The sequence below is a fragment of the Mytilus californianus genome, unplaced genomic scaffold (assembly GCF_021869535.1).
Source record: "Mytilus californianus isolate M0D057914Y unplaced genomic scaffold, xbMytCali1.0.p SCAF_9, whole genome shotgun sequence".
Classification (NCBI taxonomy): Eukaryota; Metazoa; Mollusca; class Bivalvia; order Mytilida; family Mytilidae; genus Mytilus; species Mytilus californianus.
Genome location: NW_026262745.1, coordinates 94,300,549 through 94,313,303, shown reverse-complemented (window position 1 = coordinate 94,313,303; position 12,755 = coordinate 94,300,549). Strand labels below are relative to the sequence as shown.

At 31.5% G+C, this 12,755-nt stretch overlaps 1 protein-coding gene across 1 annotated transcript; it reads right to left on the bottom strand.

Moving 5' to 3' along the window:
* Positions 1-10,405: 10,405 nt before the first annotated feature.
* On the bottom strand, positions 10,406-12,462 carry LOC127714049 (toll-like receptor 2). Its single transcript, XM_052219997.1, has 2 exons — positions 12,342-12,462; positions 10,406-11,153 (listed from the first exon to the last, which is right to left on the bottom strand). Exons 1-2 carry the CDS (start codon positions 12,460-12,462, stop codon positions 10,462-10,464), a joined length of 813 nt encoding a protein of 270 aa, XP_052075957.1. The 3' UTR covers positions 10,406-10,461.
* Between the last annotated feature and the right edge of the window lie 293 nt (positions 12,463-12,755).

The window sequence follows — 12,755 nt, the reverse complement described above, 5'->3', positions numbered from 1 at the left end:
ATAATCCTTGGTTAAATCTGACATGTATATATGTCTCTGGTAAAATTCAATTCAAAAATTTATTGTTAATATTGATTATATTTAAACAAAAATGGTTGGGTCAAGGTTCAGTCTATAATACATTAATATAAATCCTTTCCCATACAAGATGAGTAGAATAATCGGTTTTTACATATAACCATTATTCATAGATCATTTTGTCTCACAGTCAGTCAGGAAAGGCATTCACCCTAATCTAACAATTAATCAGATTATACTTTTAGTAAGCAGTTATAACTTAAAAACTTTTATTTCTCAAGACCCCATCAGGGGTATGTGAATATAAACAGTAATAACAGTTTAGTGGCATCACAGAAACTGAAATTAAAAATCGCCGTCCAAGACGTCAAAATTATTTGGTAACTGGTAACACATTAAGACATTTCGGCGCCAAGACAAATCGGCACCCAGGTTCGAAGATATTTCGGGACAACGACAATCGATCGGTACCTCATATTTATCTTAATTAATTGTATTTATGCATTAATCAATAACTTACACTGGCGCTTGTCTCAGAAAAAAATTTCTATACCTGTGTTAAATTAAGGTATTAAAGGAAAAAAATTCTGAGACAAGTGCCTGTGGAACTTAACTTGGCATAAGCATATTCAAAATTTACAGACAAAGTGAATAACTGTATGAGATTACTTACCGGAAGCAGATGGGGCGAAACCAGCCTTTCACCTAGAACTATATTAATTTATCTTTGATTAGATCAAAAATTGATTATGGTTGTGAAATTTTTCCTTCAGACTCTTTTATTACTAAACTTGTCGTTGAAATGTCTAGATAATATAACTCTTGCATTACGTATATGTACCGGTTCAATGAGATCTGCTTCTTTGAAAGCTGAACAAGTTGAAATGGGTGATCCACCATTTGATATAAGAAAAACAGAGTTAAATAGCAAAGGCTTTATAAAATATAGCTTGCTTTGATAACTCGCATTCTGCTGCTAAACTGCAGTCAATGATACTTTTATTTTTGATTATTACTCAAAAAAAATTTAAAAAAAACTTTTATCAATAACAGCTAGAAATTTCTGTACTCAATATAATTTTTCTACAGAATTAATTTATCGATATTCAGAATGTCCATGTCCTCCATGGTGTGTCGAAAGATCACCAGTTAAAACACAACTTCATGATAGAATAAGTGAAAAGCGGGATTTGCCACGTTTAAACAAAGTGATGTTGATATATTAATTGATACAGAATATATACAGAACATTTGCAAATATTTACAGATGGGCCCAAAGAAACACAGGGTAACACAAGCTGTGCATATGTTGTTCCAGAATTAAAGATTAAAAAGGTTTCAAACTATAAAATAATATTTCAATATTTATGTCAGAATTGATGGCAATTTATTTGAATTCTAATATGGCTTCTGTAGATAAGATGCAAGATATTTTTTTGAAGATCATCATCGCTTTACTGAGACATATTGAATCTGTAAATATTTGTAAAACCTTTGTCGGCTTTTCAAGCCATCGGAAAATCTATTTTTAAAGTAGAGAATACAATTTTATACGATATTCATGTAATTATGACCTCTCTTAAAGAAGGTGACTCAGAACTTATAATTGAGTGGATACTAAAGTAATGAGGGTAGGAATGCCCTTTACCGTCAGGCGTCAAACAGTCATTTTCGGCTACCGTTAGCGTCAAATTGGTTAAAATTTTACCGTGATTCGTCAAAATATCCTTATCGTGATTCGTCAGAGGTCTCAAATAATTATCGTTACCGTTATTTTTTGGAAAAAAATTTAACGTGATTCGTCAAAATCATTCGATTTTTTTATCGTCTTAATGAAAATGTACATTTTATCGTCATGCACCAAAAATTACCGTTAACGTCATTTGGCAAGATTTTTTTTACCGTTGATTGTAATGCAGGTACCCCCATTACAACCCTCAGTAATGGGCAACGAGAGTGCAGATTTACAAGCCAAATTTGTAATAAATTTTGATACCTGCATAAATTGTATACCTTTTTTTTTTAAAAGAGAACATTAAAACTTTAAGTGAATTTATATTTCGAAATATATGGACTTGCTTTCCAAACTGAAACAGTTACACAAAATATCTTAAAAGGAACATAACTCTATTTAAAAAGACGCAAAAAAGGCGCGAAATGTTACCCTTTACAAAAGATTAACACTTCACCGTTAAATAATATCAAACTTCCGGTTGTTCCAATCCAAAACGAAAATTGAGAAAGTTAAATACATGAAACTATGTAGCTTAATGTGTGCAATTTTAGTGTTCAAACTGTAAACCTGCCACGAAAAATTATCAGTGAGGAATTTCCTAAAGTTGTTAATCAATGAAAAAATTGCTTCACGCGTTCATCATGTTCATCAACACATGACTATCAGACATGATGATGCTGTTTCTCGGATTCTTTGCTTTTTTTATTCTTCTGCCTGAGTGCAACAAAAAGGACTTACAGAAATTTCAAAAAGTTTTTTTTTTTACCGCACAGCATTAACAACCATGTCGAATCTCCTGTACTTGGTGATTGCAATACTGGTTTACCAGTATTGTGCACAATACTGGTATAAAAATTTTGTACCAGTATTGGTTTTTTTTTTTAAATAAACAATACATATAGGTGAGTAATCTTTTATTAAAGGTGTCACATATATATGCATAATGAAATTAACATATGACATGACAATTTTATAAGGAATGATTGGACACTAAATGATGGTACACTGCGATTGTTATCAAAGAAAGATGTTCGCTACTCTGTTTCAAAATAACAAGCTTTTTTAAAGACTGTTATAAATTGATAGTTTATAAATAAAGGAACTAAAAAAGCAGAAAAAAATTAAGGTAAATTTGGCGGGAAATGATTCTCTCTAGATTTTTTACACATTTAACATTGGTACCTTTTTTCTTTCAAAAACAATGAAAAAATAACAAGGATTTTATAAGATTTTCAAATATGGCTTTTTAAACTATATGTAATAAAATTATGAAAAGAAAAGTAGGGGTTAGTGGGCAAAATTTTTTAATGGAACTACATGCATAAAACCAGAGGATTCCAAATATCTGGCAAAAGTTCAAAACAAGAGGAGTGAACATCCTTAAATCTTTTTATGTTTTTTTTTAAGGGAACAGTACTGTACAAGGACGTATTACTAACAAGGATTCGTGTCTCACGGTATCTCGGTATAATATCGCAAATCGTGAGATTTAGATTTACTCACTACTACAATTACGTGCACTTTAAATAAATATTTCCGGCTAGTTACGATAATGTAAACAACTAGAAGTCATAGTCTGGATCACCATGATAGAAATTCTCTGTTCGGTTTGAACTTTTGTTAATTATCTTCGATGTCCAAATAAAAAAAAAGAAATATAAAAAAAATAATTTCTATCAAATATGTCTTACAGGACCGTTAAAATCGTTACAATTTCAAAGTTTTAACATTTTTATTATTGAATAAGAAATGTGTAATACCAATGATTAATTTAATTAAACCTAATTTAGTTGTAGTATTTAACTTTGCATTCCTAATTTCTGTGATGATTTATGATTAATCATAATCAAGAATAAATTAGTCCTGATTGTATGTTGTATGTTGTGTATTTAATGAGCTTGTGCGGTTTCCTTTCTACTATTCAATTTAGAAAAGCTATGACCCAAGCTATACATAAAGAGTCATTGTCTTCTTCAAAACGACCAAAGCTGATTTGAGAAAATTAATCTTGAGAATAATACGTCCTTGTACTGTCCCAGCATTTCAACAAACTCTTTATTTTCTTCTATCTTTTCTTTCAGCTCTCTCTCTCCAAGACTCATAGTATATTTTTATAAATTTATATTGACATTGCTGTTCTAGCTGCTGTATCAACAGCATTTGGTATTGTCTATTTACTTCTTCAGATGGCATTTCTGCAACCCTCCTCCTTCTGTATTGGTATTCAGTATCTGTGGACTTTCTCTTACGCTTAACAACATGACCAGCTTCTTCAGATGACACTTGTACGGCTCTCTTACTGTCGTAGGTGATGGAGTGCTTGTTTAGTACTAGTATTTGTACCAGTTGATATATCTGCTACCAATTGTGTTGCCCACGGTTCTGAATCATCTGCTTTAATTACCCTTAACATTAATGTAGTTAAATTGATTATAATCAGGTTCCCCTTTAAGAAATTTTTTATGTTTAATGAATGTTGATATCTTTCATTGTGAAAGATTAATTAGAAAATAAAGAACAACCAATGCATATAATCTTAGTATACATGTATTGAAATATCTGTAAAAAATATATGATGGCATACATGTAAATGCTGAATTTACAGTGTTAGAGTGTAATAATTTGCTTGAATTTATACACAATAACTCAGATAATGATTAGCTTTTATTTTATTTTACCTAAATTGAATTAAATAAAACATAAAAATATGATGAAATGAATAGCAATTATTCTATATAGTTAACAACTGTTGGAATAATACGAGTTAATTACAATAATCTTTTGTTTATTTATGTAACACGTATCTGTTTGATTTTAAATAGGGCTTATGAGTATCGTGATGTTTTTTAACTGGTTGTTGATTAATTTCACAATTATCCTCTTTTAATCGTTTTGAGTTCATTTAATCCCCCTTTGATCTTAAATATCTAATTTTGCTTAAAATTTATTTTTTTTATTATACACCTTAAAGTATAGTCAACAATACAACTACAAAACTGGGTTATCAGTAATGTACCAGTATTGCTGTTTTTTTAAAGTTACAATACTGGTACAAAATTTTATCACAACTTCGGTGTTGACATGTATATCAATTATATGGTCATTATTATATTTTATAAATTTACTGTTTGCAAAAATATGAATTATTCTAAATACTAAATATGCTCTTATCCCAGGCAGATAACCTAGCCGTATTTGGCACACCTTTTTGGAATTTTGGGTTATCAATGCTCTTCAACTATAGGCCTGGCATCTTTGATAACTATTAGCTTGTCGTAATGTTCTATTGTATTGTTTATTTGTGTGTTTCTCTGTCCTGTATGTTCTTCCATTTATTTGTATTGTAGTCCTTTCATGTAATGTTGTCATTTTAGTGTTATATTTAACATTGCCATTAAAGCGGGAGGTTTGGCTAGCCACAAAACCAGGTTCAACCCACCATTTTTTCTTAAAATGTCCTGTATCAAATCAGGAAAATGGCTATTGTTATCTTATAGTTCGTTTCTGTGTGTGTTGCATTTTAGTGTTTCTGTTATGTCTTTCTTCTCCTCTTATATTTGATGTGTTTCCCTCAGTTTTAGTTTGTAACCTGGATTTGTTTTTTCTCAATCGATTCATGAATTTCGAACAGCGGTTTACTACTGTTGCCTTTATTTATACCAGTAATGTGCACAATACTGGTATACCAGTTTTGCGATCACCAACTACAGAAGATCCACCATGTCTAAGAAAAAAATAGTTATATGAGGTAGGTGTAGTCCAAATAATTATGACGTCTTGAACAAGTTGGGCACAAGTCAGGAAATGTGGGGTAATCATGGTAATCCCTGTTTTCAGGGAACATCCCAGATTTCTGGTGTTATAAAAACCCAGTTATAGGGACTTCTTTTTTCTATTTCAATTGATGGCGCGAAATTTGCAAAAGTGCATGATATAACTGCATCAGTAGTATTTGTAAATACGTAAAGTATTTCAAGAACAACAAAACATGAATAAGTGAAGCCTTGTCTAGAACTTAAAAATCGTTTTGTTGAGGGATCAATTGACCAGGCTGCATGCTCTAGGTGTAACTGACCTTAACTGAATTCTGTTCACTTCTATTAAAAATTTCTATTCATTAATTTAAATGCCCAAGTGATTAACTTTTCTTTTTGTCATCTCATAATTGATGATCAAGGTATGAATTGGTGAATAAAGGATTTGTTTTGTTGTGAGTTGAGCATCAATATAGACTTGAAATAAGCTTGATTTTTGAACTAATAACACTGCTATCATAAAACATTGTTATCACATGCAGAAGGTGCGCTTTTGTAGATTTCATACCATAAATTGAATAGGAAAAAAAGAAGTCCCTGTATACTGGGGTTTTCAACAGCAGAAAACAGGGATGTACCCTGAAAACAGGGAATATCCCACTCTTCCTGACTTGAGCCCAACCTGTTGAAAGGGTGTTTTATTTTTTTGCAAAAAAAAATCAAATAGCCTTTCAAGACGTCATAATTATTTGGACTAGAGGCAGGTGTAACTGTTACCTGTTAAACTGTTAAAATGGTTAAGGTAGTCTGATTAATTATGACAGCTTGAAAGGCTTATTTAATTGTTTTCTGTGATGCCTTCCTTTGGCTTATCACACTGAAGGCATTATGTTGTCTGGACTTTGAGAGAGAATTTTTGGGGGAACTTTGAGACCAAATTTTGCTATGATACATTGTAACCAGAGGAGAATTAGGGGCCCCCCTTTTGTAGGAAAGATTTGGTTGATTATATAAGGAATCACTGAAGCATGACTGAAACGGGCCCCCTCTTAGGCAGTCAGTAGGCCCCCTTTTATGAAATTTCTGTATCCAGCACTTGTAAGTTCATTGATGGTTAGAAATTTTTGCATATACAAATTCTTACCTTTTGTGTGTTTGTTTTTTCAAAATATTTCCAAAAAAACAAAAGTAATTTTAGAATAAGTTACGGTTCAAATTGATGTGTACAATGACCTCAGTGTCTTCCCCAGAATTTTCAAATGGTACCATGGAAATTAACACAGCACTGGTTTTCCAAAATATAGCACCATGGCCCATATACATTCTATTATAAAATCATCTAAGATAGCACCAGGGTACCACGGTTCTTTAAGGCCCTGGGGAAAACACTGGGCCTGCTTCATTTTTAAAATTGTTCAGAAAAGGTCTTGAAAAGTGGTGTTCCGAAAGTTTTGATTGCTAGATTTTGCAAATGACAGACACAATTTTGGTATTTTCAATAGAAATATTAAGTGATGACAAGCAGATTTTTTTTCTAGGACCAACAGGGAAAAAAATATTTCTAGAACTCTTGTTTCCCTAATTTCTCTAGATCCTTTACTTCCAGAGAGTATAAAAGATCAAACTTTGGGTAAAAGTTGGCATTAGAACTCAAATTTCTCGATAATATAAATCAAACCTATAAAATCCAGGTCCATCAAGTTTTATGGTGTATAGTATTTTATACTCTCTGTAAGTAAAGGCTAGGCACAACATGTTAAAAATATAATTAATAAGACAAGTCTTGACAATAGGACCATTTTGGAAGCCCTATAGACAGATTTTCTGTTTATGCAATTCACCAAAATTAGGGTAAGACAAGTTTCACTGTACACTATACAAAATATACCGAAATCTTGATGTTGAGCTCATGGTGTCTCTTGATTGGTTTTGTATTGTTTGTAGAAGCTGTTTATGTATACCATCTCTTTATTCACTTAGCATGTTAGGGGCCTCACTGGTCGTGTATTTTAAGTAACTACTGTATGAGAGGTTTAGCGCTATAAAACCAGGTTCAATCCACCATTTTCTACATTTGAAAATGCCTGTACCAAGTCAGGAATATGACAGTTGTTGTCCATTCGTTTGATGTGTTTTATCATTTGATTTTGCCGTTTGATTAGGGACTTTCCGTTTTGAATTTTCCTCGGAGCTCAGTATTTTTGTGATTTTACTTTTTCACTAGCCTGTCAACTCTGAGGTTGTTCATTCTACTCCAATCTTAAGACATGTAGGATTGCTAGTGTTTCTACCAAAGGTCGCCATTCTCTCCTGGTACTTAATTCCTGTACCAATAAACAGTGACTGCCACAAAATAGCCAAAATCGCTGAAAGTGGTGTTAAACACCAATTAACAAATCTTAAGCAGAGCATGCAAATTGTACACGAATTACCTTATGAAAAAAAGGAAATGTGCTATGAATGCAATCAAGACAAATATGAGTTAGAGACAGAAGTACTACAATCATGATCAATGGAAAACAACAGACCCTCCTGAAAATTTTAGAGCAAATTGCCAATAATGAACTTTATAAATTTCTGGAAGTTTAAAAGTGTCATCAGACTTAGTGACTCACATAAAGGTATAATTGTTCCAAAGCCTTGCACACAATCATTTTATCAAATTAGCATACACAATAAGTTCATAGATATAAAAATGATCAGCTGTAAAAACAAATTGCAATTAATCTGATTAATATGTGTAATAAAACAGCCTAGGGACAATGCAACTTTATCTAATTAGCAGATCAATACAAATATATAAACTCATTAAACCATTATGCTTCAATTATTTTCAATATTGTAACAAGCATATTTTTAAAGTCTGAAGAAATGAGAAATTTGTAATTTATATATAACTTTTTAATTAAATTACAAAGAAATCCTTCCCCTTGAAAATGAGAAGAAAATTAGTGAACAACCTAAGTTGTCTACCTTAATTAAAGGAAATTCAATGGTATCTAACCAAAGGCAGTTACAAATAATTAATGGATGTTATTGTGATGTTTGTTGTCAGTGACCTGTAGTTTGGCAACAGTTGAAAATGAAAAGTTGAGAAATTTAAGACAATAGCTGAACAAAAATACCAGTTACCAAGTAAAAGAAAACACTTTACATCAAAATTGTTACATAAGCTTATATATGAGAGTGAAATTTTTTTCTAGTTCTTGAGTCTGCTTAAATGAGTATTACTGATTGAATAGCAACAAGATGGAATGCTATCTTATATACATCATTACCAATCTTGTTCGTATACATTCACAAGAGTTAGCTGATATTTCTAATAGATATATCTTCAATGCTTTTAATATTTCTGATAAAAATCAACAAGACTTTATTACAAAATTATATAAAAAAAAAACGCTATGCGTCAGTTCGTATATAAAAAAAAACACAAAACAATCAAAAAGCATGAGTAGTTTCAGTTTTTCTCTCCGATTCGAAAGCAATATTAATAAAAACATACGTGTAATAAGAACCAACTAATAAAAATAGGAACCCCCCAAAAAAAAATATAAGTAAAATAACACAACAAATGATACACACACCCTAACCGATCGATATGAAGACCTTAAAATATGAAGGGGAAATGTCACGCCGTCCATACACACTTTAACACTTGAACTTTCGCTTATATCAATTTAATGAATACAACCTACCTAGCATGTACCCTCTAGAATAACAGTTAAAACTATTGCTCTTCATTTACTATGAATTATACTTCTCATTTGCCAGAACCTGATAATTATCCCAATTATTCTCGTCGTATAAATGTATCATTTATTTGTCGTTGTACCTTAATTATCAGTCGAGATGATTTTTTTGAATTGAAATGAATTGTGTTGAACTATCAGATGAAGATACTGACTGACTCTTTTAATACTAATATCATGGCTAACGAACAATTCTTATATCAATTTAAGAAAACATTTCAGACGTTGAGGTGACATAATGATTGTGTATCCAAGATGTTTCTTTAAATAAATTTTCAATTTGGCTAGAGTAAACATTAATTGCACATGATAACTTTCATGAACAATCTATTTGTTAGTTTAGTTTTCGAGCATTTCTCAAAATGTTTAAAATAGTAAAATAATATAATGATTAGTCTAGTGAACATTATATTGACGTCATATATGAGGGCAACAGCCTCTTCATCTCGACATTGTGGTATTGGGCTATGGTCATTTTTTTTTTGGGGGTATTCTTGTCTTTCATTGTTACTTAATATGTGCTTTGTAATAATACTTTTACTGTTTAGTAGATTTTTTGTGATATCCATTTGACGTGGATCGGTACTTGTACATCCCGTCATTGTGTTATCGTGCTTTTTTCTTTTTATAATTATTGTCTCTCATTGTTACTCATGTTCTTTGTTTATATGCCATTTTGTTTTTCGTCGTTGACATATTTGTTTGTTTTATAAGGATTAAAATCATATAACCATGTTGACTGCTGTACCCCTATTTTGGACATTTTTACCTATTACATGTATATTTCTGTTTATTTTGTTCACACATTGTTGTTCTTTATATGACCACTTGTATCAAGTGCATACGGAAGAAAATAAAAGTTACTCTGTGGCTAACTCTATTTCAAGATTATATATTCTTTACATATATTCATTCTATAGTATTTACTATATATAGATTCCTTTATAATTATCAACGCTTGTCATTTGACATATTAGATTAGATTATTAACTATACAACACATTTGACCTGAAAGATCTAGACTTCTGAATTCTGAATGTATTCAACTGATGATTGGTTGGTCTTATTGCTTCTAAACTAAACACTTATCTGATCGCAATTAATATGTTACTATATATTTTTTAATAAACAAACACGTCATGCAGTATACTAACACAAGTAATTTTAAAGCAGGTTCGGAGAGGATTTGAATTTTCCAGTTCTATCTTTGCTCTCGAAGTAATTTTGTTAAGTCCAACCAGAATGGTCCTTCTTCATATTCTTTTGTTGGAAATTTACAAACTGGTGATGAATTGACAAAGGCACGCAAACTTGACGACATATTTTCTTCAGAAACATCCTCCACCATAATAATTATTAACGCATCAGATTCCCTGTTCAGAAATTGTTCCTGTGCTATTCTCGTTTCAAAGAGGCACCAGCTGTTTTTTACCATATCACGAGATATAATGAGAATTATTCTCCTGCTAGCAGACATGTTTTCAACAATATTGTCTACTAATGCATTACCAACTTCAAAATCACGATCTTTTATACATAGAGGAATTCCAGACTCCTTTTCAATATTTTCTAATAGCTTGTGTCGGATCCAGTGTAAGTCTTTTTCACAGTAAATTACGTATGCTTCGAACTCAAAATTTGCCGCCTCATATGTAATTAGAGAAAATCCTTTCTTTTTAACACGATAGAGATATACCCAATACCGTATATGCCATCGTAAACGGAAGATTAAACTTGAAATAATCACAAAAACAATACCTGATAAGGACAGTGATGTGACTACTGCAAAAAATATGTCATTATTTTGACATTTAAAAAATGTTGGCATGGCATTTTCAAGCAACGCACCGTCTTTTCCAGGTGGTGTTTTACAATGATATGATTCCGGGTAGCCTTGAAAAATATTTTTTTCTTTTTTAATCCAATTGTAAAACCATATATTAGAACATGTACATGAAAAGGGATTATTTCCTAATAACAACTTTGATAAATTTTTAAGTACGTTTAATGGAAACAGTTTTTCGTCTATATTTGAAATAACATTTCCAGTCAAACCTAGCGTTTGTATATATGACTGATTTCCAAAAACTTTATATCCATTCCATGTTGAGATTCTGTTGTTTGCCATATAAATAGTGATTAAATTATGCAGCTTAAAAAAAAGGTTCTCAGGTAATGATCGAAGTTTACAATTATTCATTCGAAGATCTCTTAACGACTTTAACGGTGATAATATATCCTGTAATACATTTATATAGTAGAAAGTATTGCCACTTAAATCTAGGTACTCAATGTTAGGACTGTATCTTAATATTTCGCTCTTATTAAAATGGTAAAACACGTCTTCTTTGAACCGAAAATTATTGTTACTAAGGTGAAGTCGTCTTAACGAAATGCTCTGAAATGCTCTATCTTCTATTGTGTTAAATCGAAATCCCAAATCGTTCATGTAGAGAACTCTAAGCGATGGAAGTTGAATAAGCGTATAATTCAAAATTCTTAAAATTGGATTCCCATCTATTCGAAGAAATTCAAGTTTTTCCAAACACCAAAAGAGGTTACTTATATTAAAAATGACATTAGCCCTTATATTTAGATTTACAAGTCTTGGAAAAAAACAAGTTGTTCCGTTCCCAAAGAAATCTCTTGTAAAACGTAATTGATTAAAATACAGATATAGCTTCTCTAACCCTTTAAAAAACCCTGATTGAATAGATGAGAGGATTCCATATGCAATACGTATTTCTACAATATGCGGCAAATTTTCGCTAAGAAATGTCAAGTTCAAATTTATGAAGTTATTATCAAGTAAGACCAGCTTTGAAATATTAAAGCGGGATAATGCAGTGTACAGTTCAGTTGGTTCTGTATTCCATTTCAATCTATCTAGTGTGATTTGATTAAAATCTGAAGAATTGATTTGAGCAATTGCGTCTGCTACCATTGACGGTGACAGTTTAGGATTCCGACTGAGATTCAATCTTCGGAGGAAGGACAAACTACTGAAGGCATTTGGTGTAATATGTTGAATCTCGTTGGACACTAGAGATAGTTGCACAAGTTTCAGTTGTTTCAAATTGCTAAAAGTTGAAGCGTTGATACTTTCCAATCGATTTCTAGAAAAATCGAGTATGGTAATGTAGTTCGGTAAGACTGGAATGAACTTCAACATAGCTCCTCGACAGGACGCAAATCCACCCATTGCATTTGAACATGTACAAGATTTTGTGGAAGGACACATATTTGGTTGAACAACACTACTATATACTGAGAGTATTAGTAATACATAGCTTACTAATTCAGAACAATTCATCATGGTCCTTGAAATTATGTACAGACGAAAAATGTACTTTTAAGGAAAATAGTCGACACCTGAAAAACATGAAATTGTTGTATTTATATAAAAGTATCTTTTGCATTAGCTTTTCATACAAATATCATTTAAAAAAGAAAGAAAACAAGCGATACTTTTGACTGCAGAGACATTTAATGTCG